Here is a 27,321-nt window from a genome sequence, read left to right as displayed (position 1 = left end):
CATGACGCAAGGCTCGTCCTGACCAGCAAGTTGATATCTCGATCAAGTACCACATATGATGGCATTCTCTTTGATGTGATGCAAATTGCCACCTTAGCTTGGAACAATCATGTTGACCTGTTCTGCGGATCAGAGGAGGGGATTTTTCAAGTCGTGGGACATTAGAACGGCAGGGCCAGTGGACATCAAAGACAGCTCAGCCTCGCTCGGCCCAGCACGTCAAAAGCAACGTATAACATCTTGAACACACTGCCAGCACCCGCTGACACAGTTCAAGTCCTCTCTAGCTCTTCCCCCACTGTGTACCCTCTCGCAACACCAGTCCTGCCTTCCTCAATGACACTGCCCAGCTCTGCCTCATCTTCCTCGTATTTGACCTCAAAATCGCTACCCAAACCACGCCAAGACCGTTTTTGTGCAAGGTATTCGGCGGCGGGGGAGGCGACACCATTGACCGTGACCATGGTGCCGTTTGATCGTCTTGTCAGTGCGGTGGAAGACGAAACATTATAGGCACTAGAAGTCGGTGTAGGCATTGACGCAACTTGCTGTCGAGACCTCTGCATCGGTCGGGTTCGTGAGACATATTTGCCTGTCCGGAGATCAAACTCGGGCGGCTCAGATTCTGACTCCGAATCCGGGTTAATTTCGCCTTCCTGGTCCTCGTTCGCAGCGGCATTTTCGTTCGACGTTCCAACCTGTCCCTCTCCATTCTGCTCCCGTCTCTCGGCATCCTCCAACACTACCTGAAAATCTCCCCTCCATTGCCCCGTCCACACTCTCTGATCATCTCCTGTTAAAACCATCTCCAACTCGAACGGTGTAATAATTGGTCGGTAGAATTCCCGGCTGTCAATCAAAGAACTTTCCCAACATCCAATAACCACCCACCCTCCAATTTCTGAGAAATTGGCCAGTTTTGCAGGGTTGAGCTTCCCGACAACAAAGAGGTACGACTTTTTGTCCGCGGCGGAGATTAGCGATTGGATGTGTGACAGGATCGACAGGTAGTTCTTGACAGAGAGCGTATTAACGAGAATCCCCCAGGCTGAAACCGTGGTGAGAGAGGTGACAAGGGCATAGCGGCGGCGGAGTAGGTGAGCCGTAGATGTCTCCAGGGCAGAAGAAACGGTGGTAGGAGTTGAGGAGGATTGAATGGTATCGGTAGGGTAGACTTTTATACTGGCCATGCGTGACTGGAGTGTCAACAGCAGAGACGTAGGGGGGTCGGAGATATGGAATAGATTCCATTGTGACAGGGACGAAGGGTCTTTCGTGATCGAAGGTGGTACTGTTCGATTTGGAATTGCCGAAGACGGATCGTGAATAATAGAAGCCGCGAATAAGTCTGAGTAGCCCAAATTTTGTAGCGCCTTGAAGAGAGGGACAACATGCTCAGCATAAGGGACATCAGCCGTTAGCACCACCTTCGCGTGGAGATCTGGAAACGTTGCTTGAAAAGATGTGACTACTTGGTCCATCTCCAGACCCATGGTAGTGAAGATGTGCAGAACGGGCAATCTTGCAGTTGGCGATAAGCAGGCTCTTCCGTAGTGAATAACGGCGTCTGCATCAACGTGCTCAGCAGCAATCTCATCCACACAACAGGAGCCATACGAGGTGTCTCCTAGTATGGTGAGCGTGACTGGCTTTGTGCCTTCGATAGAGAGCCCCGACATATCGGGATCCGCTGAATTTGAGTTGCCATTGTCAGTGCCGTCCATATGCGCCTCAGCAAGCGTTTTGGCTTGCACTTCTAACCCCCTGGCTAGGAGTTGGTAGACTCTTGCCGAGTGTGCAAGCATATGATCGGGGAATTGTAACGCAACTCGCTTCCATTTTCGCAGCCTGATTTCGTTGATAGTTCTATTGATCTCATACCTTGTCTTGATCTGCTCGTCTGACAGTGCTTCTGATGATCGCACAGCCTCCGGAAGAGTTTCTTCCAATATATATGTATCGGGTGTGGATAGAACAGGCGGCGCCGACAGTTCTTCGGTCATCCTGCAGGGATCCAAGATGGTATGTCCTCAGAGTCTAGGGACGATGAGCCAGGATCAGAAAGAGAGGCTGAAAAAAAAAGCCTCGAAGACAAACAAGGCTAACTTTGTAGCAGGTGTGGCGACGGTGCCGCTTTTACCCCTTGTTAGGGGTTATAGTCTACAGCGGGCAACCTGGTCAAAGTCATGTCTTTAGGAAGGGGTAATGCAACCTTCGGTGAGCCATAAACATTTGATACTCATCCATGCTGCTTGACAATTACAGTGCATAGTATTGGAGGGAGTTTGCCGTGGGTGTCTCTTGAATGTCTTGGCACCAGATTGCCTTAGTCATTGGCCCTATGATGGAATTGCAGCCTCTCGTGCCTCTCAAGCATCTCTTAGTCTTCGTGGTCTTCGTCACCAAAACTCTTGTCCCTCTTCGCCATTGAACCACAGCACCCTAGACAATCATGTCTTTCATTCTTGAAATATATCACGCTGTCCAAGCTTGCGGCAGCGGCTACCTTGGCTTGCTATCAGCTATGGCGATCTACGACCTTCATCAGTGGGAACCACAGACTGAAAGCGCATCACGCTATTCAAACACAGCGGCACGACAGCTTCACAAAACCCGAACCACACAGGCTAGTGGTGTGCTAGCAGTAAGCGTCTCGAAGGAAACACTCTTCTGTTATGTCAGATACTGAACAATGGACCAGACAGTGTCCTCGTTTGTGTCATCGGTAATTCTCGTGATTGCCGTCTCCTCCGATCGCAACACCATGCCATTCTTACTCAGTGCCGCCAACGCCGGCGGCCTTGCCCTGGCATACAATCACATTGCGAATTTCTGGCGTAGCAAAGCTACAGTTCCTCTGGCCTCGACTTACAACGACGGTATCAGGGCCACCAAGCAGATGCTGCAAGCCTTGGGGGTGTTGGCGATTAGCTGGGCGGCATCCACAACGATATACCTATTCAGAGCAATTCTGTATTGAAAGACGCGGGATTTCATTCCATTCACCTGGGGAGGGTTTGTCAGCTTTATGAAAGATCTTGCAAGCAAAATCGGATAATGCCCCAGACGGAACTTCTCCCTTCGTGCCTTGGGGGGGCTTTTGGGTGGTGGGGTTTGGAGCTCAGAGCCCAGGAATTTGGGTGCATCTGCCGGCTTTGCCCCACGAAGACATTGACCAGCAGGAATCCCTTTTCCGATGACGCTGCGCTGCGGTTGATTCCGTTGCCCTCAACTCCAAACAAAAGACCGCGGGGTCGCTTTCTAACAGACCAACGCACTACAACTCTTCCCTATCGACTTTCTCTCTGCCTTTGCTATTCCCCGAGTCTTGCAATTTTTCGAGACTGCAAGCCTTTGGCGTCCAACCGACAACCAACCGACTTGATTCTGCCTCGATGGATCCTTTCGAGTACAATGCCAACCCAGGCCGAGTGGTCTTTGGGAAAGGCAGTATCCAAAAACTTCCGGATGAGATCCGACGTCTAGGCTTCAAATCACCTCTTATCCTCTCGACCCCCCAGCAAGTCAGTCAAGCTGAAGATCTTGCTAAAATCCTCACTGCCGCGTCGATTCAGCCTGCCGGCACCTACTCAAATGCTACCATGCATACTCCCTCGCACATTACCGAAGAAGCCATGGCTTTCATTCAATCCAAATCCGCAGATTGTGTCGTCTCAATAGGAGGAGGTTCAACGACAGGATTGGGCAAGGCGATTTCAGTCCGCACCGGCCTACACCATATTTGCATCCCAACTACCTACGCTGGAAGTGAAATGACACCCATACTGGGCGAAACGCAAGATGGTCGAAAAACCACGCGGACCGATCCCAAGATTCTTCCCGGCACGGTAATCTATGATGTCGACCTCACCATGACCCTTCCCGCATCTCTCAGTGCTACATCAGGAGTGAATGCGATTGCGCACGCAGTGGAGGCGCTCTACGCGAAGAATAAAAATCCGATTATCTCCCTTCTCGCCATCGAGGGAACCAAAGCCCTTGCGGAATCACTCCCAGAGATCATTCAAAACCCCCAATCCCAGTCTGCTCGTGAAAAGGCGCAGTATGGAGCCTGGCTTTGCGGTGTCTGTCTTGGTTCGTCCTCGATGGCCTTGCACCATAAATTATGCCACACGCTCGGAGGCTCCTTCAATCTCCCTCATGCCGAAACTCACACTATCGTCCTTCCCCACGCGCTTTCCTACAACGCTCCCGCTATTCCAGAAGCGATGGAGAGGCTCGCCTCTGCCCTCCCCGGGAGTGAAGGCAACGCCATCAATGGACTGAACATCCTGCTCGAGAAGTTGCAGGTGAAGCGCGCGCTAAAGGATTACGGCATGAAGGAGGAGGACATCGACAAGGCTGCCGAGATTGCCGTGAGCAATCAATATCCCAACCCACGAAAGGTGGAAAAGGAGCCGATTAGAGAACTGATCAGAAGGGCGTGGGCGGGGGAGCCGGCACGAGCGGATCTTTAGGAACGGACGCATTGATTCCATCTACAGTGTTGCCAGATGATTTGCTTCCTTTGAGAGGGCGGCCATCTGAAGCCTGAAAATAATTTTGTCCAGACCATCTCCTTAGCCTTGTGTATAGTCATTATTCACGTTGGTCGACATGTCGGAAGTTTCCGAACGCCTGCTATATCTATTCCCTGATTGCACCTTCGTCCTTCCGTCCTACCGACGCTCATGTATCATTGCTTCTGTGTGAGTTGTAACGACCTCCGTCTAGTACTGTACTTTTTGCGTAGTCTATAGCCTGTCTCGAACAGATTGACTCCAGCGTGATTTGGCGGGTCATCCATCGCTCCGTCTATTGAGGGTGCGCGCTGTGGTAGCCCCTGGGCCCACTTCCTGGCTGCTTTCCGCAGATATTCCATCTCCTCACTTCTCTTCATATACATATACACATCATTGACGATATTGCTCACTAAATCGACTTACTCGTGGTCGTCGTCTTCCTCACCCTCCTCGGCTGCAGCGGCTCCGTTGCCGTTGCCGTTGGCGATGCCATTGCCATTGCCGTCACCATGACCATGCGTAGTGACATGCTTGGGCGTGTTGTCTTCTTTTCCAGGCTCAGGTACCCAGCGACTGACAACCGCGAAGCCCAGGGCCAGCGCAACCATCAAGATCCAGATGACATGGCCGCCGAGCACCCCGCTCCGCACGCTGGTTGCGAATAAGCTTGCAAACAGCGCCGGGGAAAAGGCTCTTATCCCGCTGACCATGGTCAGCGCCACGGCGTTCAGAGTGCCGAGCACCTCGGGCCCGGGCGAGACGTCGTTCAGCACGAGCTGGATCGCGGTGAAGGACATGGCAACGCCGCTGCCGAACGCCAGGGCGATGGGGGCGATGGTCCAGAACACGGCTGTCATGTGGTACCGCAGGAACAGGTTGCAGACGGGGTACAGGGCGAAGAAGATCGGGTAAGCGGTTGCGCAGAGAACCAGGACGCTCTTAGTACCCCAGCGGGCCTGCAGCCATGGGAAGACAATGAGGAGCCAGAGCGATTGAGAGAGGCCGCCCAAACCCATGAATACCGAGATGAGGAAGGGCGAGAACCCGAAGCCGCCCAGATCGACCGGGGTGAAGAAAAACACCGGGACGATAGCTGTGTAGGAGAAAGCCAGGAGCATGATGTGCGCGTAGATATACAGTGTTATCGGGACATTGGGAGATCGAAGCAGGTCGGGGATCGACATTTCTTTCCGGGCGCCTGCGGACTGCTGCGTCGGAGATCGCACGAGAGTCTTTAGGGACAACCAGACTAAGTCAGCTTGGACAACGTAGAAAGCAAGAGGTAGGGGGGAAGGAAATGAATGTCAGTCCTCACTTCTTTGATGCCCAACGCAAGAGTGATGGTAGCAATAATAGCGATTGAGCCTGACACAAATGTAGGGAGTGCATATGGGTAGTCACGAAAGAACTTGATATGTCCAAACACAGACGGGTATACCGTTGCAGGGTTTGCGAGTGCTCCTCCTACGTAGAGCTGTCAGCAGCCTTGCAGGTCGAGTGATCTTTACAAAACAAGGGTAACATACCAAGCAGAGGACCTAGAAAGATTCCCAGATTTCCTGTGAAAGCAAAGAAGCTGAATGCTCTGGCCTGGGTCTTGTGCGTGCTAATCTCTGTAATCATGGCACGGATAGTCCTGCGTTCACTGTGAGCGATCTGTTCTTGCATTGTCCCGAAGACGATCGAATAAACCTACACGACCGTGCCAGCAAAGACTCCAGCGAAACATCGAAACAGGATCATCTGCCATATTGTCTTGCTCAGTCCAAAGATAGAAGTCGCCAGGGCCACGCCACCCAACGAGCTGACAAGGACAGGTTTTCTTCCAAAGTGATCGGCAGCTTTGCCCCAGGGGATCATGAACAGCATTTGCGTCAGAGAAAACAGCGACTCCTACGCGCATTGTCAATATGTGCCACTAGGAGATCTCTGCGACACAAGGCGACCCACAATCATTCCACTGTAGAAGCCAACATCCGTCTTCGCCACTTCCCCAGTGTCCCATATCATCTGATTGATGAAGGGAAAGATGCAGAAGAATGCGATGGGTTCGATCAGGCGGGCGAAGCAGAGGTAGAAGAGTTGATCCTTGGGCAGCGGTTTGTCTTCTCCCTTGCCATTCGCTCCATTGGACATTGGCTCGTCATTGTCGTTGTTATCAGAAGACGTGGGCTGTTCACCCGAGGGAGCAAGGAGCGCAGTTGTTTCATCAACTCGAGCGTCGGAGTCGTCTTGAGTGACATCTGCTGCTGCCATGATAGACGTAGAAATCGATTAGAAAAGCATGAAATGAAACATATGTTCAAATATCCCTGGTGGACAACGCGCAAGAAAGCCAATGCTGTACAACTGGGTCCTTGGGCGATCACTCCATGGTTAAATGTTGTTATATGATGGTTTGAGTCCGATGATAGCAGGCGCCAGGGTGGTGGGTGGTTAGGCGTCCACTGAGGGTACGTGTGCCTCCCTGGGTAGTAGCCCTAAGCCCTAGGGTTTTAAGGACTGTTTGATTAGAGTTTTCGGTAAAGATGCCCTAAAGCTGATCGCCCTCAGCGGCCCCCTAAGAATCCTCCAATGGCCTAATGGCCCCCGGAGATCTTCACTTCTAGTGCACCAACTACTTACCTAAGTAAAAGCCGCACAGCTCTCTCTAGCTCTCATTCAGTTCTGTCTCCGATTCAATGCAACCCATCGCGTGAAGCTTCAGTTTTAACGCACGCCTTTGTACCACCAGGAAAGAAACACCTTCCGGCAATGCCTTGATCGTTCTCTCAAACCATGTTCGACACCATTTGTACCCTCCCTCTCAAGTCCGATATTTTTGCTCAAGTCGTCCATCCCACGGAACCACTGTTTGCGATCGGCTTGTCCTCAGGACATGTACACACCTACAAACTCCCCTCCGACTCCGAGGTCATTGCGGATACGTCAGAAGATAGCGCCTCACCGCCCTTGAAACCCACGAATTCCAATGGCTCAATAATACCTTCACTGCGCAGATCTTCCACGGCCAGTCTCTCCGAGAGCGGACTCGGTTCACTGGACACGGTGTGGACAACTAGGAGACACAAAGGATCATGTCGATGTCTTGCATTCAGTCACGAGGGGGATCTATGTTACTCAGCAGGAACAGACGGTCTCGTCAAGGCTTTTTACACCGAAACTGGCAAGGTTGTGAGCAAAATTGCAATACCTCAAACTGCGGGATCGGGAGGGGTTGATGGGCCAACCGTCCTGCACGCGCTATCGCCGCAGGCTTTGCTGCTGGGTACCGACTCGGGTAAATTATATCTCCACGACTTAAGGCAGGATTCAAAAGAAATCGTGGCAAAATGCAGTCAGACCTGGACACCTCATGGCGAGGAACATATCAATGGCCTTGTTCCGCTTCCGGCAAGTGAGACCAGCACAAGTGGATTCCCAAAACAGTGGGTCAGCGTAGGCGGCACTACCCTCGCCGTGACAGATCTTCGCAAGGGCACTATCGCAACGAGTGCGGACCAGGAGATTGAATTGACGAGTTTGACACTGGTGCAAGGCCTCAAGAAAGGGGGGACTAGTGTAGGCGAGAAAGTCCTGGTTGGTCAGAGTGACGGAGTGGTGAGTCTGTGGGAGAGAGGTGTATGGGGAGATCTTGACGAACGAATCGTCCTCGAAAGAGGCGGGCTGGGCGTGGACAGTCTCGCTGAAGTGCCTTTTGGCTTTGGGGGTGGAAAACTGAAAATGAACGAGAAGCTTGTGGCTGCGGGTCTCGAGGACGGCAGAATTCGATTCATTAGAATTGGTCGCAATGGAGTTTTGGCCGAGATGGACGCCAAACACGACGAAATCGATGGTGTCGCGGCCATCGGCTTCGACATCGAAGGGCGAATGATCACTAGTGGCGGCCAAACTGTCAAAGTATGGACAGAGGCGAAAGGACTTCCGGGTGGGGGACGGCCCTCTACTACTAAGCATGAAATATCATCCTCTGAAGATGACGACATCGACGAGTCCGATTTGGATGAAAGCAGTGACGAAGACAACCAATCAAAACCGAAACGGAAGAAAAGGAAGAGGAACAAGGGAAAGGATAAATCCGGAGGGAAGGCGTTGGACTTCTCGCTATGATTCGAAGGTCTGGAGTTAAAAAAAAGTGTCTGCGACGGCGTTTCACAAAAGTCTATGGGTGATACCCCAAGTCATGGTACTGACAGACCAAGGAGGAATATTTTTGCTCTCGAAATTGGAGCCGTTGATTGGAGCTGCGGGTGGAGTGTATCAATGCTACTGTAGAGTGAGATGTGTCAGAATATAGTGGCTGATCATGATGCTTCAAACATTCAGGAATCCCAAATAATCTTGTGTTCCGTGTCGAAATGACTTTCACCTTGGATCGGAGGATACCTTAGGAATTAAGGGCCTCATAGAATTCATATACAGATGTACTCGGTACACATGGGAGACGAGGCTGCAAAGGTCGAGGCTAGCCTGATCGGGTGATTCAGCCTCGTCGTCCTTGAGCCGAGGCAGTTCCGGATTCGTCATCAATGGGTCGCGTTGGTCAATAAAGGATCGAATTTCGCCCGAACTAAATAATTAGTTTTCTTATCCGCGTCTCGAGGACAACTCCGTCAAGTTCCTGTGCATCTGTGCAGTGTTTTGCCACACATTGCCAAATGGCATCCAGGTCGTCTTTGCTCCCCGGGGCCCTCGAGTGGCGGCTGGTGCTGGCTGGTACTTGTCTCTTCTCTGTCGGGGTCATTGCCGGAGGACTTTGGAACAAGAAGAAAGCTACCATCGTGCGGTCTCCGAGAGTGACAGTGCTGCCGAAGCTGTCCCCAGAGGAAATCGCCGACTTACCCTACCCTCCAGATGTGCTCCCGGGGGCCCGCGACGTCGAAACACCTCACGGCTCGATAAGAGTGTACGAGTTCGGCCCGGAAGATGGGCGCAAGGTCCTTCTTGTCCACGGCATCAGTACTCCTGCGATTGCGCTGGGAGCCGTTGCCCACGCCCTTGTGGACAGTGGGTGTCGCGTCATGCTCTTCGACCTGTTCGGACGAGGCTACTCGGACAACCCTGAAGACCTGCCTCATGACATCCGGCTTTTCACGACTCAGATACTGCTCGTCCTAGCGTCGTCGCCGTTGTCGTGGACCGGCAAGGACTCTGGTAAATTCACTCTGATCGGTTACTCTCTCGGCGGCGGGATCGCTACGACCTTTGCATCCTACTTTCCCAACTTGATCGACAGCTTGATCCTATTTGCGCCGGCCGGAATACTGAGGCCCTATCACATCAGCCGGACAAGCCATATTATCTATTCGGAAGGCCTGATCCCAGAGTCTTTGCTGCAGCGCTTGGTCAGAAAGCGACTTCGGAGTCCCATGGCCAAGCCACTGAAGAAACCACTCGACAAGGATACCACGGTTGATGCAACTGAGGCGGTAGCCGCCGAGGTCAACCTTGAAGCCAATTCTCAGGCCCTTCTCTCCAAGATACGTCCCCACGTCACTGTCGAGAAGACGGTCCTCTATCAGCTAGACAACTACCCGGGCTTTGTCGCGGCATTCATGTCCAGCATCCGCTATGGTCCTATCCGGCATCAGCATGACCGATGGCGAGCATTTGGCCAACATTTGACCCGCCTAAACGAAGAGACTGGTAAGCAGAAGAAAGTGCTGATCGTTCTGGGGACCAACGATCCCATCATCATCCAGAAAGAGGTCCAGGAGGATGCCACAGAAGTGCTCTCGGGCAATGTGGAATTTGCCATCTTCGAGGCCGGACACGAGGTGCCCGTCACGAAAGGCGACCAAATCGTTGCCCGGATCCTGGATTTCTGGCAAAGGACAGACTGAGGAAGAGTCATGACAACACATTGCAGTTTTATCCACCACATTGGACGGAGGGACCCAATAGATCAGGCGTCGTGGCGAGCGTGGCAGGACAAGACCAGAAGCGGATAGATCTAGACCCTGTTAGAAGATTTACAATAGAAGATAGATATTTTTGGGTCTGGAGGTAGACAATCATCAATGGTTTTTGATCCCGCCCCATGTCGACAAAGGAGAAATTAACGGAAGGAGGTACAGTTCGTCCTGGTTTTGTTGCCCAGGTTGTTAGAAACAGCCTCGCTCAGCCTCGTCAGTGGCTGGAACACAGCTCCGGCACCACCCGCTCCTCCCCACCATGTCAACCTTGTAGCCTTGCTCGACAAGGTATGGAGGTACCTTGCATATCTTGGTCTTTTATCCACGTCAGTGCACGCGACCCTCAAAGCGCGTGGTCAATCCTCATCCAACCACTTCTTCCCCATTTGTTTCCCCCTTTTCCCCCGGGACCTTTGGTGATCTACTTCCTGCTCTGTCCTTTCCTTCCCTCCACTCAACTTCGTTCCCCTGGGTCAAAGTCTCTGATCACTCACAACCAACCAGCGTCATGCGGTAGACCTCCGCCTGCCGGACGATTTTTGCGTCTGTGATTTCGTCCATCTGTCTCATCAGGGCGGCCGTGGGTTCTTCCGCGCTGTCGAAGCGCCCGATGATACATCCGATTTTGTTCTTGGCTGGTGGCATTCCCCTGGCCACGGCCTGTGCGCCAGAGTGCCGGCCGAGCACGATGAAGTCCATGACGGTGTTGGTCGCCCCGTAGAGGAAGACGTGCACCATGGCACCGCCGCCCTCGTGAGCTTTTCCACCCAGGGAGACTTGGGTGTCGATCTGGTCGATTCTGTGATAATGTCAGTCTTCCCTCGGGGGTGGAGGTTTTATCCACTGTTTCGAAGCTTGCCTCAATGGTTGAGTCGCGGCCATGGTTTCACAAAGAGTAAGTCAATTTTACGCGGAAACTGTCGAAATTGGAATGAAAAAGCAACAAGGCTCGATTGCACTGGTCTGTGGTTCATTCCAGGCGCACAGTAGAATGGTTTGCGTTCTCTAAGAAACCAGGGTTTCCTTCACGACCTCCTACTCCCCGATATTTATATGCCTTCGGGAGAGCGCGTTTTCGACTCAACCGCCATGCGACATTTTCAGCTGCCCGCTTCTCGTCAAGGGGTCTTACATCATGCGCAAGGGCAATTGTCTGGCATAGAAGAGGGTCGGTTCTTTGCTAAGGGAATATAGAGTTCCTCCTTGGCCAGTGATTTTGTCCATGGGTACCCCCACGCACAGTGGGCAATTGAGTGGGCGTCAAGGTGGGCAAAAAAGCAAGGCTCAAAAGGCTGGCAAACCGCATCATCTTGGTCAAGCCCCCAGAGCCCGTCAGCACGAGGCAAAGTCCCGATCTAAGGATACACAAGGCCTCTGGGAAGTCAGGCGCCAGGGCTTCAGAGACTGGGCAGGTCCATTTGAGAGACAAGCATATTGTTTTACGAGGTATCATCGCGCCGCAGGGTCAGCGTGCAGAGAGTCCTCGTTACGGGAACCCATGGAGCTGACGGGTAGTCGACGATATGACTCAATCAAGCAACCCGTTCGTGGTCGACTCTGCCCTAGCAAACTCTCCAGTCAAGGATGCTGTCACCCCGGGCTCATTGGAGTAGCAGCGGTGTTCCGGCACGGCGTAGCTCCAGGCAACCTGCTTTTATTCCTGGGCACTGAAATCGTTAGATCGGGCTCTCGTGATGTGTCTCACAAGGACGATCGAGTTTCACCGATTCTAGCGATACGTGCCGGGCGCTGTTCCTCGTGAACCAGGGCACGTTTGAATGAGCCCTTCCTCAGGAGTCCAGGGTGACCTGTCACTGTCCAACCCCGGATATTGCCCACCCCAGACGATACCCCGGACCGTTCTTGTCGCAATATCAGCCGGGCGCGCTTCCTCAGGCCGACTTCTTCCGATGGTCACCCAATCAGGCCATGAACCCTTGTGCGACGCAAATAATAGTGACTAGTGAAGGGGGGTTTGGACGCAAGGTATCTTTCGCAGCAAGGCAGGCTTCGCGGCTCTGATTGGAACAAAGGCACGGGACGCCTTGAGGGGGACACGTTGGCGACGACCGTGAGAGAAATGCACCTCGCTGAGACGGTACATCACAGCGTAGGTAGGACATCAAACATGGGCAGTCTGGCGAGGCGAGACAAGTCACCCCCACACCGGACAGCCAACCACGAGCTGTGGACAAGTAGTGCAGAGCTGCCGTTATTCTGCACCCCACGGAAACTCCGTCCAAAAGCAGTCGTCGCGGAGAGGCTCGATCTCTACAAGAGCACATCGGCCCGCCCGCTTTTTAGCACTCGATTGTCAACGGAAATCGCATTTGCATTCGCCATGGCAGCGTCTCACCCACGCAGAGCCGTGGGGGAACACCTCATTGCACCTCCTCGGGAGGCTCCGTCTCGAGGCACCACTCGTGACGGGGGACCCCTTCCTAACTAGACTTGGTTTCGGGAGCGGCCAGCCTCACTATGACGGGGTGGGCGAGGGAACACCATTCCCAAAGTCCAACCATCAGAGAGACAGGCAAGCTGACGCAAAACTGGGAGACGCCTGCCTTGTCCAAGACTTGCAGCGTTTTTTTTTGGGTTCTTTCCAGGTCCTGCCGGACGGCCCTCGTCCAAAGACTCTCATGCCGGGGCCAGGTTGCACCCCTTCTTTGAAGAGAGCGGAGTATGCCCATACAAGTAAAGTCACAGTTACTACCTAGGTACGAGGTATTGCGGTACATGACTCGTTAGGAGCTTGGACTTTACAGCGATGGCCGATTGGAGGTTCGGAGAATTGGATCTTCCAGCCGTCGAATTGCACCATTCCATAAATAGAAAGGCGCCAGCCTCTTCTCGGCAAAGCTGCCTCACTCTACCCCGCTTCCAACTCCCTCCTTTACGCGCTGTCCAGAGGTATATTATCGAGTACCTATCGATCTATGTACGTGCCTTGCCTTGCACCAGGAGTTGTTTCCGTGCGGCTCGACACCAGCGCGTAGAACTGGGCGCCTTGAATTCTTTCCACCGGGCATACCCTTTGCGGTACCCGGATTGCCCAAGGATACTAAGTGCCCAGTGCACAAAGATGACGGTGTTGACAGTTGCAGTAACCGAGGCCCGGGGGGGCCTGGAGAATTGGCTGACGGCTGACGTCCTCGGCAAAAGTGACACTCTGTCACCCCAGAGACCAGAGAGAGGAGAGAGAGAGAGACTGCTTATGGAAGGTATCCCTGTACATATTATTCTTAGATTTCAATGATAGATGATATAGATTTTTTCTCTGGTTAGTTGCTCGTGGTCGGATTGGCTCAGAATTCAAAGAACGAGCATTTTACTAATAATACCTGTTACTCGGTAATAACCCTTGAGCAAATCTACTATATCGCGGTTTCTGGCAAGACACGACCACTCCGAGCACGCAAAACTGACAAGTATCTAATCCGAGCACAAGAGAAGAGAAGATGGGTTCCTCTCGCCGTAGGTGTTTTTCCCCTTCTCCAGCCGCCCGTCCATCCATCCACCCATTCACATGTAATCATATGATGGCCCCTTCTTCCCTCGGGGACTGGGAGTGCCGCAAAAAATTCCACAAACTCTTTTTCTGACCAGAGAAAATCCATATGTACAGAGAAAATCCGCACCACCCTCACAGACCTGTTTGGGGTCAAGCATCCCGTGATGCTCGCCGGCATGGGCGTCGCCGCAGGGCCGAAGTTGGCTGCCGCCGTCACCAACGCGGGCGGCATCGGCGTCATTGGCGGTCACGGGTACAGTCCCGACGGGTTGCGTGAGCAGATCCAGGAGCTCAAGTCGTACTTGACGGACAAGGACGCGCCGTTTGGCGTCGACATCCTGCTCCCCCAGGTGGGAGGCAACGCACGCAAGACAAAGTAAGTGACCCGCGAAGAAGAAGAAAAATGCTGGTCTGGTTGGTGTCAGCAAGATTGCAGATCGATAGACCCTCATCCCCTTCGACCCGCCCCTTGATTTGGGAGTCGGACGCTGATGAACAAGTCCTCTCTGACAAACAACAGTTATGACTACACCAAAGGCAAACTGATGGAACTCATCGACGTGGTCGTCGAGTCCAAAGCCCGCGTCTTCGTCTCCGCCATCGGAGTTCCCCCCAGACAGGCCGTCGAGCGCCTCCACGCCGGCGGCGTCCTGTACATGAACATGATCGGACACCCCAAGCACGTCCAAAAGTGCCTGGACCTGGACGTGGACATCCTCTGCGCCCAAGGCGGCGAGGCCGGTGGCCATACGGGCGACATCCCCTTCTCCGTGCTCATCCCCGCCGTGGCCAAGTTGCTCAAGGGCCAAAAGTCCGCTTTTACAGGTGTCGACGTCCAGCTCGTGGCGGCCGGTGGTGTCTCTGGTGGTGAGAGCTTGGCTGCCGCGCTGATGCTGGGCGCTTCGGGCGTCTGGGTCGGCACGAGGTTCATCGTGGCCAATGAAGCCGGTGCCTCCAAAGCTCACCAGGAAGCCGTTTTGAGCGCCGGTGTCGACGACACTGTCAGAAGTGTTATATTCTCAGTGCGTTTTCCCTCTCCACCACACACACCCCATTAGACTATCTCTATATTATCTCCACATCCTTTCCCGTCCAACCCTCTTTACACACCCCCATCTCATTCCTTCCCTCAAGATCACCATTTAACGGCATGTGTCCAACCCCTAACAAAAAAAAACCCATCTAGGGCCGACCCCTCCGGATACGCAAGACCAAATACATCCTCAACTGGGAAGAGAACCGACAGGAGGAGATCAAGGCGCTGACGGGCCAGGGCATCCTCCCCGTGCTGCACGACTCGGAGCAACACCCGGACGACGACGAGATCCTCGACAACCTCCATCCGTACCTGATGGGCGTCGTGGCCGGGTTGGTCAACCACCGCAGCAGCGCCAAGGAGATCCTCGACGAGATCGTCGATGGCGCGGCCGAGAAGCTCCGTCAGGGCAGCGTCATGCTCGTCAATGAGCCGAAGCTGTGAAAATCACTGGGCAGGAGAGGACGGACGAGAAGAGGCGAGACAGATATACACTTCCTGGAAAAGGGGAAAAAACAAATTGGCTTACAAACTTCCTATTTTCCTCCCTCCATTGAGATGTGACGCTTAACTTTGTATGAAAAAATCATTAGGTGCCTTTTCTTCCCCAATTACCAATCCAATCGAGATCCTCAGCAAGGTTTATTGATTGTCTCCCTACTCGCTTCGCCATGTACCTCGTACTCGTACTTGCGACACTACCGCCAAGGGCTACTCGTACTCGTACCCGTACCCGCACTCGTGTAGACAGCGATCTCCTTTGTCGAGCTTGCATGTCCTGTATCCCACATCCGAATCCCCTTGTATACCGTGCTCACTTCCTCCCCATGTATACATGTCATATATCATTGAAAGAAGAAAACAGGAGCCCAGCAGAAGAGGAGTGGGGATACAACTTTAACCTTTTTTGGGGTGGGCTTTACTGTATGTATATGTACCGAGTATATATCTCTCTCTCCTCTCCTCTCCTCTCTCCCTTCTCTCTCTCCATCTTTGTGGTGTGTGAGTGTGTGTGAGCATGTCTTTTGCGCCTTGATTCGGCTGGCATCTCTGCGTTTTCGTGCGTGGTCAACGTCCGTCTATCCTCACCTCCATCCATCCATCCATACATGCGCGCTTGCATCTAAAAAGCACTCAGTCCTCTTCTCGTCGTCACCCTCATACTCTCGTCTCTCGTTTGTGTTGCTCCTGCTGTTGGTCATTTCTCCGTCCCTCTCCTCAGCATGCTGCGCCCATCTGCACTTGTGCAGCCCCTCTGCCGCATCCATCTCCATTATACGTCTCGCGTAAGCACATGTTCATCGAGAGCCTCCCTCCTGGTCTGGATTTTTCAAGAGGTTATCTTCATCGCGTTTGTGCCTGTTCTGTAGCCGGTCTCCTTCCACAGCGCTCGTCAGAGTGAGCCGTCTCTTCTTCGCTTCTGGACCTCTCGCGAAAAAAAAACCGGCTCTCCCTCCTCTTCTTGTGCGACAAATCACCCCTGTGGGAATATTCAGGGTAATTGGAATGCAATTCCAGTGCCTGCCAGCCCGCCAGCGAGATCCCCTTTGTCTTGTCCATCCATCACCCCCCCATGCACATCCTTGCCTCTGCAAGCAACTCCTGTCCACACCCCACCCACCGCAAACAACCCAGAAACAAACCGCCCCAAAATATTCGAAAAAGCGAAAAGGAAACTCGTCGGAAATAAGATTCAGTGGAGGCTTTAGAGGCTCCACGGAACCAGGGGTATCATAAGCCAGCAAGAAAGTATGGTTAGTTTTAAAATAAAAGAATGGTCCCACAATAAGTGTAGTCTCTTCCCTGGGGCCCCCTGTACCTCTGTCAGACAAGAGAGTGAGGAGCTTCCATATCCTGAATAGGACAGCTCAAAACGCGAGTTCTGTGCTGTGCTTTAGTAAATGTGATATATCGGCCGTCAGATCTGTTGTTGGTTTGACTGTCTAGGTAAGAGTGCCGTGCTTGTTGCCCTGTTTCCCATGTGAACGAACATACGCCATGCAAGGGAATATTCGGAGCTGTTACCCTGCGCCGTGCGCCGCTTGCCGCATGCTGCCTATAACCCGTCCCTGCCGGAGCCATAATTCGCCAGAGATGGAGGAGAAAAAAAGCCTGTGCTTCTTCCCCTCCTCCCACTTCTTCAAAAAAGAAAACGCCGCGTCGAAAGTTTTGTCGTCGTCAGGTTGACCGAGGAAAAAGCAAATAACTTTTGGTAGGCTATTTTACCCAGACCTGGATGCAGAAATATGGGGGTTGTGTAGTATTAATCCTTTGCCAGAAAAGATCAGATGGGAAATATCCTCGCCTCTCCATTCCGAAGTAGCGGAGATGTGTCGTTGAAATGAGTGGAAGAAATTAGTTGTCACTTGATAAAGGACAATTAACGTCGACGTGTTTTTCAGAGTCGGAAATGAATGTCATCGTTCTGGTAGAGGAGGAAGTCCTTCTCCCTTTGCGCGTCCAGGAGTCCGTATCTGCATCTCGGCAGAGAGCCCGGCCGTCAAGACCGAATGAGGCTTCTGCACCATCAAGAGCTGCAAATAGTACTCTCGGTCAATGGACTTTGACAAGAGGAAGAGAGACCGCTCATATCAGAAGAAAATCCCATTTGTTTTGCTGCATCACGTCCCGCCAGTGGACGTTCTGGTTCCTCGGTACTGCTGCTGTCGCGGTCGTTGTCGAAGAAGTGGTTCCAGTTAGGTTTCCGGTGCCGGTGGGAGCGGCGGCTGCGGTAATTGGCGTCGAGATCGATCCTCCAGGGCTTCCGGCCGTCACTGGGGTGGCTTCACACACTCCAGCGGAGACAACTACATCGTCGTTACGTCTCCACACCTCATGCAACAGGCGCACCATTCTCCCAAAGGATCCTTGATCGGCGGCTTCGCCTAGTAGGTCGCACCGCTCCGAGAGAACTCGGCGGAATGGAGAGGCCGGGATCGAATTCGCACCGCAGATGAGCATGGGCCAGACGAGGCATCGGTCGAAGCCGTTGGGACCCGAAGGGATGAATTGAAGGAGGTCGGCCATCTGCGAGATCAGGTTAACGGTCGCGGTCTGGTAGCGGTTGTACTCGGGCACGAGTGAGCAGAGGTAGACACGAGCGGCCTTGCGGAAGATGGCGGTGATGTTCTTGGTCAGCTGTTTCGGTCGGAGGACGCCAGTCCTGCTAAACGGAAGCTGCAAAGGCTCTTGAGGCTCAATTGAGTCCAATGTGCCGGCCAGCGAGGTGATATGGCTGCACATCCCGAAGTCGTCCAGTTTACCCTCGACCTTGAGCGAGTCGAGGCATGCAACTTCCGAGAGCAGATACATGACGTAGTCGTTACAACCCATCAATTTCTCGAGTCCCGTCGACGCACTGGCGAAGAACATGTTTCTGTAAGTGTGAGAGAATCGCGGGGCTTTGCCGAGCATGGTGGCGCCAAGGATGTCGATCCACGCAGTCAGACTCATGTTGAACGGTGGATGACCACCTGTCGGGGCATTGCTCTCTAGATTCTGTGGTAAGTTGAGCTTCTGCACAATGTCCGCTGCGGCTTGGAAGTGCTGGTGCCAGGGGATCAACTCCTTCTCAAGATCCAACGCTGAGCCGACACAGCATTGCATCGAAATCATCCCGAGTAGAGCATCGAGCATTTCGGTGTGCTGGCTATCACTATTCAGTGCATCGACCACGATCGTCACAAAGGCGAGCTTATGGCGCATCGCATCGTCGTCTGCGGCGTTGTTCAAAAATTGCCCGTTGCCCTTCATGTGAGTAGCAGCAGCCAAGAGGCAGGAATGGAGATAGGCCTTGTTATTTTCGAGAGAAGGCAATATCACGTTTGAACGGACCGACCCGTGTTGGTAGGCCTCGAGGACGGGGAATAGCAGTGGCAAGACGCTTTGGAGCAAGTGTTCGAACAGTGGCTGATCGCAATCCTCGAGTTGGACCAGTGAGCATTGAGGTTCAAACTGATGCGCGACGTGGGGGACATCAAGGTTATTGAAATCGAAGTCGCCTTCGGTCCAAGAGTCCTGTCGGCTTTCGAAGATGTCTTGCTGTACCCAGTCGTCTCCGGTGTACGACGGCAAAGTTGCATGAGCAGGTGGAGGGTAGAAGGTGCTAAAAGTTGATATCGACGAGTCGCGCCGAGTGAGTTCATCATTAACATAGGTGTGACGCTCCGTCTTGACATCCACCTCCCATGGGACGGCTTGCGCATATGACTCGGGAGGCATGTAGATGTTGGGACCATAGGGATCGAAGAGGCCGGGAGTGGTTGCAAAGGACGGGTCATAGGTTGGGTCGTATTCGTCTTGAGAGTCCTCCGAGTAAGACTGGGCGGCATTGTTCAAAGCATCTGTGCATAGATTAGTTGGGACTTCCAAGGAGTGCTCCACAGGTATGTGGTCGGATGTACATTGACTTTGAGTACTTGTATTCTTCTCAGTTGTCTTTGTTCTTTTGATGATTGTCTTGATGTGCTCCTTCTGCTTCCTCCGTGTCTCATTGTTGCTCCACCAGTGGGGTCGCTTGTACTCGCAGTCAAGACCCAAGTGTCTACATGCCTTGCATTTGGGCTTCCCTTCATCACACTTCTTGCGCCGTAGACGGCATGTGAAGCAACCTGACGTCAAGCTTAGTCTTCATCCACATCCAAAAGAGACACTGCGATTCGTGGCATAACTCACCCGACCTCGAGCGTCTGTGCATCTTGGAGGACTTGGTGTTGGGCGAGTCCTTCGTCGCGGGGGCCGCCTTCTTCTCGCTTGCGGAGGCCATTGCTGATAGTTCTGGGACAGTCTCTTCCGTATGTAGTCTTGGTTCGGCGCACATCAACAACGATGAGATGCAGATATAAAGGACGGCAATGACAGGATGAGATCGGCGAGCCGCGCTGCTGTTAATTATTACGAGGGAATGATCGCGAACACTGTCCAGCAGTATTCGCAGGCTCTAAGGGGGGTTTGTCGACGACGGAAGGGACAACAGCGAGGGCAACGGTCTGCCTTGGAGGAAGTCACGGCGACATTGGCCGAGGATGGTGTATATGAGAGACTTCAAAGTTCTCGCGAACGATGGAGAGAGCTATATTTGGATCCAAGAGGGGAGAAATCATGCAAGCACGATGAGGCTCCAAGCAGGTCGAGTAGAGGATCCGGCTGTAGGAGAAGATTGTCTGCATGAGGGACGAATGAGAGAGAAGGGCGGCACATGTTGGAGGAGGTGTATCTATGAATATCGCGTCTGTGTCTGGAGACGCCCATCCAAGTATTGGTGGTTGGGATGGCGGGGATAGGAACCTCATTGATTGAGCAATGAATGACTTGGTCGAATGGATCATTGTCGAGGTAGGTCAACATGCTTCGGTTGATTCGGTCGCTCGATAGTCTGCAGCAAGCATGAGGAATCAGCGTGAGGTGTGGGAGCTCTGAGCAGTGATTGGGTGTTGAAAGGTGGAGGGCGCTTCGAGGCTAAGATTAGACCATGAGAGCTTCGACGAGTCCCCATGAGCAAGTGTGTTAGCGCCTCTAGGTCCAGGCCTGCATCAGGACCCTGAAGCATCCACACCTCCCTTGTTAGGGGCCCAGTTTTTGACATCCAAATCTGTATGTACCTAGAGCCAGCAGGTTCACAACAGCCCTTTGCCGGTCAAATGAGGCCCCGAACGACAATCGAGCCACTAAGAGAACAGTTTGTTTCCTTCGGGCGTTCGAAGAGGCAACTAACCGAGTTGAAAGAGGAGGTAACAGCCCATCGGAGACTTGGTGCGGGTCATTGCCCAGACACATTCACAGAGTCATGCGGAACTGCGCAGGCGAGGTACATCTGGGATCTGGTGGGAGACAATGCAAACTGCTCGTGCGAGAAGGGTACCAGTTTCTAGGGTGAACCAAGGGAAGTCGTTACCAGAGCCATGTACACCACCTGCGCAAAGACACAGCGATGCGGCTGGCCATGCAACCGCAGCACCGGGTATCTTGGGACACCAGTTGTGCTTGAATGCTGCACAACAGCAAATGGGGAGAATTTCCCCCAAGAAAGTAATTGCACACGTCATGTCAGGCGAAGACGACACGGACAGATGCAGTCCTAACGCTTCACTTCCCAACAACAGCACCAATGGATATCTCCGGGGTGCATGACAAAGTCCTGCTGCCTTTGACTCTTACAGAACCTTCGACCGGAGGAAAAAACCTTCTTCTAGCACGTGCATTGCTTTGCTATTTCTCCGCGACGTTGAACCTGTACCACGGTCTCGAAAACCTTTACAGTGTCTTCCGTACACCCTCTCACAAGCCACAAGGGGTGTCCGCAGAGTTTCGGGAGCACGTTGATCGGCTTTGGTCGGCTTGGCTTTCAAGGGAGGGGACGCACACTGTCGGATCGAGGAGGGTCAGCTGGGTAGAGAGGGCAGTCTGGCCTTGTCAGGTGAGGGAAAGGCAGGAGAAAAAGAACCGATGGTGTGCAGCAAAAGCTGGGAATCGGAACAGTGATTGGATCTGAGCACCCGGATCAAGGTCGAAGGCTGGGGCCTAGTGTTGGAGCTATCGTGGGTGAAGGAAGGGAGTTTCCCTGCTGCGGTGAAGTTCAATCTGGGTGTTGAAAATCGCGGGAGCGACGGGAGCCAACCGTGATGCCAAGACAACTCTCGTGCATTAGTCTTGCATTAGTCATATTTCATAGTGTGGTGGGGCGTGTGTAGTGGGTTCTCAAATGCCAGGAACTGGTCAAATGCCTGCAGAAAACAATGTCCTTTACAGGCTCTTGCGACTTGTCGTTGAGAGCTTGGACCAACTTACGGAGTCCTCGCTACTGTTGCTCCGTCACTCGACTCGCTTGTACCAAGTCTGATAGTCCGCTCGAGAGCTTGACCTCGTTCGCGCTCCCCTTCCCCTCACATCTCCCCTCGCTTCCTTCGCTTTGCATACGGCCATTATTGTACGGGTTAAGGATACTTCATCATGATGTGCTTATTTTTAGAACCTCGATGCTTCTCAATTTTTCTCATGGCTTGCTCAAAGCAATTGTGATTGTTTTTACTCAGGGAGGAAACATAACTCAGACTGCTGTGATAGGGCTGAGGATGCAGCCTTCGGAGAACTTTCCACTGATGAGTTGCTGCTTCTATTCTGGGACCAACGGTTAGAGTCTGGAAGTGGAGGATACCCTTGAGGAGAGAAAGGAGTCAGTTCCCTTTGTGCTGTACAGAGCTCGTTGCACGCCGAGATAGATGGAGAATCATTGTACCGCTACATGTCCTTGCCTCGCATTTGTACACGGCTGTTCTTTCCCTGAAGTCCCCTTGCTTATATGCAGAACTGCCCTGTCCATGACGCAGCACTGCACACTGCGTGGACACACACACTGAGAATGCGACGATAACTGCTGTGCTACCTCAATACCATACCCGAGCACATGCACTTCTCTATTGCCCCTCCATTCATGTGGAGCGTCCCGGAGAAGCTTCTTCTCAAGCACAACATCCTCTCCACGACATTACCCGAAACCTTCCAGACTGTTCGCGCAACTTATTTGAGCCACGAGAACTCTTGCACTAATTTATCATGAACGCAAACCTGAGATCCCGTTGGTGGTCTAGAGTGGTCGGATTTCATCCCAAAGCCCCTGAAAAACAAGTCCGCCAACACCTCGGTAGAGGACTCTAGTGGGATTAGCAAGCAGCAATGCTGCAAGGACGGGTGCTAGCACTCGTACCTAAGAGCATGCAGGCGAAGCTGCAAGTCGCCGAGGGGGAAAAGTCGGCTCCACAGCCTCCACTCACTCCCCTTCCCCCCCCCCCCCCAAAAAGGTTCTTTTTACCCTCGTTGCAGCCCAACTTGCAGTCTGGGCTAAGCTTTTTACAGAAGGCGCATCGCAGCAAGTGTCGACTCTTTTGTTGGGAAGTACAGTACCAGCTTGTTCATGCTGGGATCCGAGTGATCCAGTGACGAGTTTCCAAGGTAGTGTTCCATCCTGGAAGCTCCCAGGTACCATCTCAAGTACCATGTAACGTCGTCCTACGGGGAAATGTACCACGACAAGGTCACCTGTGTCCGCCAGAACTGTTGCCAAGTAGCGGTGGGCTCACCGCTGCCAGTTTGTGGCTGCCATGTGTAATGGGCTGGGAAAAATCACTCTCGTGCCATAGACACGAGGGTGACTTTGGAAATTCTCGTCAACATCGTGCGCAACGTGCTCTCACAATCCCTCGTGGAGTAGGCGACCCTGGCGACCCTTTCCGCAAGGTTAGTGGACACTCAAGTGAGTACGATGTTAGAAGACTTTCTCAAGAATATTGCTTGCAGTAGCGCTAGGGAAGGAATATCACACTTGAGCTATTGGCATCAATAATTGAACCCTTTAGCGAGGAAGCGTTGCCCCCCGCGCCGTATGAGGAGGTTGCAGAGTTGACGGGAGAAGTCCCTCTCTTGGGGAAAACTCTCCCCACGCCAGCCTCGGTTTGACTTTGAAAAATCAGCCAATCTGTCATCGAATTGAGACGAAGACGTCTTATCGCGGAAAGGGCCGCTTTGGCCGTTTCAATGTTCTATCCCTTGTGTGGAAAGTCCGTTTCTTATCGGACCCCTCTCTGTTCAACGCGAGAACCTAGGAGGGGAGGGGTAGATGTTCAGGGTCGGTTGTCTAGAACCAAATGGTCTCAAGGGTCTCATTCGTTGAGCTCTCCCGCAAACCCTGAATCAACCTAGATGGACGAAACCTCAACTGTAAATGTCGTGCCCGTAGAACGTCAGCTGCTGCTCTTCCAGAAACCAGCGCAGAGGCTACGAGGTACATGTGGGTATTGTGGAAGGGTGTGACGTACTGAGCGGACTGGGTACCTTCTGCCCTTGCGACTCTGCTACGGGTACGAGGTACTATCTTGTGACTCGCAGTGAGGAGACAATGCTTGGTCACCCGTTAGCTCCAAACGTTTGCCGAGAGATCAGCAGGGCAAACTCTCGCAACTTTGAGAAAAGTCTATTGAGGGTCGACCGGGTTTTAGTTGTATTTTCTGGGACAAGTAGCCAATCAGAAAATTCGATTGCGGGTAGGGAGGAAGTGAATGGTGAGGAGGTTGGGAAACGACAGGGCCGGCAAGGGAAAATGTGGTAAAGGAGAATTTAGCGGTACGGCACGCCGAGTAAAAGGCACGAAAAGGGAAGACCCTAGGGGATCTTCGGTAAGGGAGACGGCCTGAGCCAGGGAGATCAAACGAGTCGCAGCGAGTGAGAAGCGCCAGATGCTATTCCAGGGAACAGGCTATGGAGGGTGGCTATACCAGAGCAGGAAGGGGGGGAATTCCCCAGTGGAAGGGTATTTTTGGAAATAAATCACCGGCGATGTTGATTGGCTGGGATGCGGGGGACAATCAAGCTGCAGGATGTGCTTGGGCCCCACTCGGTCGCTTCCATCACCCTTATACGTGCTCTCATTGGTTCAGGTGAACTGCGGGAAAGTGGGGGCGGCCAGGGCCTGACCGGGACGGCTTCGGCGCGTACTTTTCATAGATTCCCCTCCATTGGCACATAGCCTTGTTGTCCATGTCCATTACTCTCTTACCGCCAGCCTATGCCCGGCCACAGCAATATGCTTTTCACTGAGTGGCTGCCTCTGTGTCGTTTCACATTCATCGCACGCATAACCACTGCAGTAGCGATTCAATATCATGCATCCCATCTCTGCAAGTACCCTGGCCTTGCATCTCCACTCGTCACAAGTGCTCAAGGCTTCTAACCGCCCACTTCCACCTCCGTGATGGTCTATACATACATACCAGAACCCCTTCGTTGGTTTCCATCTCCACCGTAATTCAATCTTCCAAGGTTGACCTCCAGCTGTAAAGAATACTGCATTCTTCATAGAGTTGCACCATGGAGTGGTCAACCCAATCCTCACCGCTTCAGGTGCAGCCTGTTGAGATGCTTCAGAAGGCACCAGACCTCTCCTTCCTCGGGCGACGGACAATAGCGCCCAGACCTTTGTCAGAGGCGACCGAGATATTTGACACTGACAACGAGGATGACCCCGACTCACTTCCCAGACCTTGGGATTCGCAGGATGACGACAGTGCGTCGACTCTGTCGTCGAGTCGGGACGAGCTCCCAACTCCTCCTCAGAGTGGTGGCCTTGACGGCTTCGAGTTCCATTTCGACGACCGAGCAGTATTGGGTCCTCGAGGGCCTCACTTGTTCAGTGGCACTCCTGACATCCTGACAAATCCCGACGACGACGTCTTCCTCAATATCTCCCCGGCTGCCGAGCCCAAGACTCCGGCCAAACCTATCAACGCCCTCAACACTGCAGTCGCAGAACTCGACGAATCCCAGGTTCGGCATTGGACTCCTCGACAGGTCGCTGATTGGATGGCCGAAGCAGGCTTCGAGCCAGCTGTCGTGGAGAAGTTCCTCATTCACGACATCTCCGGCAGTGTTCTGATAGACCTTCAGTTCGAGGATCTCAAAGAGCTCGACATCAGCTCCTTTGGAAAACGCCACAGAGTTATGAGCTCGATCCACCAACTCCGAAACAGCAGCATGATCACCCTGGAAGCACCACTCTCAAGAACTCCTTCCCGGAATACGAGAAGTCCTCGAGCCGTGCAGCGGGTCGCTCGTCCAGAAGAATGCCATGTGGTCGTTGATCGATCTCGGTCCCGGAGACGAGGCCGCCAACCCGACATCGTCACCCCTGCCGAGTCAGTCTCCATTGTTGGGATCGAGCAGGTCCTCCCCAAAGAGCACAAGTGCTCGAAAGGCGAAGATTGCCCAAAGTGGCAGAAGCAACAGCGGAGGATTCTTCGTATGCAGCGCGCATGGGAGGATGATGCCCGCCGGCCTGTGTCTGAGGCCCAATCCGAAGCCTTGCCGTCGGTCGTAGGCTCCTCAGACGTCCTTGGACCCTCTTCTGTAAAGATCACCGCCGAGACCCTCAGCGGTGTTCAGCCCCGAGATCCACAGGAGAGCGTTCGACAGTTCCTCAACTTCCAACACCTCAACAGTCCGACGCACTCAAGCAACCCCTCCCCACCTCCTGCAGCATCTGCTTCATTTGCCGTCAAGTCAGCCAACCTCGCCGAGCATCTCCGTGGGCTTCCCAAGCTCACCATACCCGTGGGACAAAGTCAAGATGAGATTCCCTCGAGGACACCAATCTCTGCCCTCCAACAACCTACTCAGATCCAGGCTCAACTCAAGGCGCAGCTTCTGCGGGATCCATATCACTATGGCGGGGTGGCCTCACCAGCTGACATCTACCGTATAGACACTCCCATGTCGGCCACTGATATTCCCATCACTGCAATGGCTGCCGACCCCTGTCAACGCGATGTCTCTCAATCTGTGCCTCCCGAGATGCGGTATGGTGCGACATCGATAACAATCAGCCCACCTGAACCCATTCAGCGTTGTGTATCTACTCAGCCTGCCCCGCCACGGCGGCACATTCGACAGCAGTCTTTCACGCCGTCTGTGGCACCTGTCAAGGAGAACGATACACAGGAACCGCGTGCCGCCGCACGAGTCACTGAAATTGAACTCGCCCACCATCAAGGCTGGATGCGGAAGCGGAAGACTACTCGCATGCTCCGACACGAATGGCAAGACAACTATTGCACACTGGTCGGCCATAAGCTGACGATGCACGACACTCACTACGCCAACGCCACTGCCCTGGAGGATATTGACGTGGATGAATACACCCTGCACGCCTACGCACAGGCTTCAGGATCGAAACTCAGCGCAGCCTTCAAGAAAAGTCTCCTCGGCCAAGGAAAGGTTCCCGCCGGCGAGCACAGCTTCGCCTTCTCTCTCATCCCCGACAGTGAGAAGGTAAACAGGAGGATCTTTGAAAAAGGCCAAAAGTCCCACCACTTTGCCGTCGACAGCTCCAAAGAGCGCATCGAGTGGATGAGGAAGCTGATGCTAGCCAAGGCCATGAGGAAGAACGACACCTGTCGGATCTGAAACCCGCGTCAGTTTATTCTACCCCCCCTTACTACCTTGCCTGTGAATATCGCCCTTCTCATGACTGAACGACTCTCCTACCAAGATGTTGCCTCGCGGCAATTCTCCTTTTTCTAGCTCATCTCGCACCATCAGTCCTCAGCTACTACTACTATTACTACTACAAACCTTGCATCAGCCACAGGAGAGAAACAGGAATCAGCATCATCAGCATCATCATCTCCACAAACATTCACCAGCCTTGTTCTGCATTTTAGCGACCGGAGCGTTTTGACGTTTTTTCACCACCTGATTGATGGACGGATTGGCGACATGATCAGATCAGACTACGGGGAATTCTTGTTGTTCCTCTCTTTCGGGCTTTGTCTGTATGCGTGTGTTGTCTGA

General features: G+C 53.1%; 10 protein-coding genes across 10 annotated transcripts; 6 read left to right on the top strand and 4 right to left on the bottom strand.

Moving 5' to 3' along the window:
* Positions 1-272: 272 nt before the first annotated feature.
* AYO21_00024 (diphthamide biosynthesis protein 2) lies at positions 273-2,003 on the bottom strand (the record flags this gene model as incomplete). Its single annotated transcript, XM_022650016.1, has 1 exon — positions 273-2,003. The coding sequence occupies one exon, from the start codon at positions 2,001-2,003 to the stop codon at positions 273-275; it is 1,731 nt and encodes a 576-aa protein (XP_022517342.1).
* A 449-nt stretch (positions 2,004-2,452) lies between these two features.
* Positions 2,453-2,980, top strand: AYO21_00023 (hypothetical protein; the record flags this gene model as incomplete). Its single annotated transcript, XM_022650015.1, has 2 exons — positions 2,453-2,644; positions 2,702-2,980. The coding sequence occupies 2 exons, from the start codon at positions 2,453-2,455 to the stop codon at positions 2,978-2,980; spliced, it is 471 nt and encodes a 156-aa protein (XP_022517341.1).
* A 415-nt stretch (positions 2,981-3,395) lies between these two features.
* On the top strand, positions 3,396-4,478 carry AYO21_00022 (hypothetical protein; the record flags this gene model as incomplete). The annotated part of the gene is made up of 1 exon (XM_022650014.1): positions 3,396-4,478. The coding sequence occupies one exon, from the start codon at positions 3,396-3,398 to the stop codon at positions 4,476-4,478; it is 1,083 nt and encodes a 360-aa protein (XP_022517340.1).
* Positions 4,479-4,942: 464 nt separating this feature from the next.
* Positions 4,943-6,779, bottom strand: AYO21_00021 (hypothetical protein; the record flags this gene model as incomplete). Its single annotated transcript, XM_022650013.1, has 5 exons — positions 4,943-5,755; positions 5,839-5,987; positions 6,050-6,168; positions 6,220-6,416; positions 6,474-6,779. The coding sequence occupies 5 exons, from the start codon at positions 6,777-6,779 to the stop codon at positions 4,943-4,945; spliced, it is 1,584 nt and encodes a 527-aa protein (XP_022517339.1).
* A 522-nt stretch (positions 6,780-7,301) lies between these two features.
* Positions 7,302-8,633, top strand: AYO21_00020 (hypothetical protein; the record flags this gene model as incomplete). The annotated part of the gene is made up of 1 exon (XM_022650012.1): positions 7,302-8,633. One exon carries the CDS (start codon positions 7,302-7,304, stop codon positions 8,631-8,633), a length of 1,332 nt encoding a protein of 443 aa, XP_022517338.1.
* Positions 8,634-9,181: 548 nt separating this feature from the next.
* Positions 9,182-10,366, top strand: AYO21_00019 (hypothetical protein; the record flags this gene model as incomplete). The annotated part of the gene is made up of 1 exon (XM_022650011.1): positions 9,182-10,366. One exon carries the CDS (start codon positions 9,182-9,184, stop codon positions 10,364-10,366), a length of 1,185 nt encoding a protein of 394 aa, XP_022517337.1.
* Positions 10,367-10,924: 558 nt separating this feature from the next.
* Positions 10,925-11,320, bottom strand: AYO21_00018 (hypothetical protein; the record flags this gene model as incomplete). Its single annotated transcript, XM_022650010.1, has 2 exons — positions 10,925-11,237; positions 11,283-11,320. The coding sequence occupies 2 exons, from the start codon at positions 11,318-11,320 to the stop codon at positions 10,925-10,927; spliced, it is 351 nt and encodes a 116-aa protein (XP_022517336.1).
* Positions 11,321-14,113: 2,793 nt separating this feature from the next.
* AYO21_00017 (hypothetical protein) lies at positions 14,114-15,429 on the top strand (the record flags this gene model as incomplete). Its single annotated transcript, XM_022650009.1, has 3 exons — positions 14,114-14,325; positions 14,470-14,971; positions 15,136-15,429. 3 exons carry the CDS (start codon positions 14,114-14,116, stop codon positions 15,427-15,429), a joined length of 1,008 nt encoding a protein of 335 aa, XP_022517335.1.
* A 2,142-nt stretch (positions 15,430-17,571) lies between these two features.
* Positions 17,572-19,750, bottom strand: AYO21_00016 (hypothetical protein; the record flags this gene model as incomplete). The annotated part of the gene is made up of 2 exons (XM_022650008.1): positions 17,572-19,328; positions 19,660-19,750. The coding sequence occupies 2 exons, from the start codon at positions 19,748-19,750 to the stop codon at positions 17,572-17,574; spliced, it is 1,848 nt and encodes a 615-aa protein (XP_022517334.1).
* Positions 19,751-24,843: 5,093 nt separating this feature from the next.
* On the top strand, positions 24,844-26,934 carry AYO21_00015 (hypothetical protein; the record flags this gene model as incomplete). The annotated part of the gene is made up of 1 exon (XM_022650007.1): positions 24,844-26,934. One exon carries the CDS (start codon positions 24,844-24,846, stop codon positions 26,932-26,934), a length of 2,091 nt encoding a protein of 696 aa, XP_022517333.1.
* Positions 26,935-27,321: the final 387 nt, after the last annotated feature.

This window comes from Fonsecaea monophora, assembly GCF_001642475.1.
Source record: "Fonsecaea monophora strain CBS 269.37 chromosome Unknown Scaff1, whole genome shotgun sequence".
Classification (NCBI taxonomy): Eukaryota; Fungi; Ascomycota; class Eurotiomycetes; order Chaetothyriales; family Herpotrichiellaceae; genus Fonsecaea; species Fonsecaea monophora.
The sequence above is the reverse complement of the archived record's forward strand: the minus strand, read 5'-3'. Positions and strand labels throughout refer to the sequence as shown.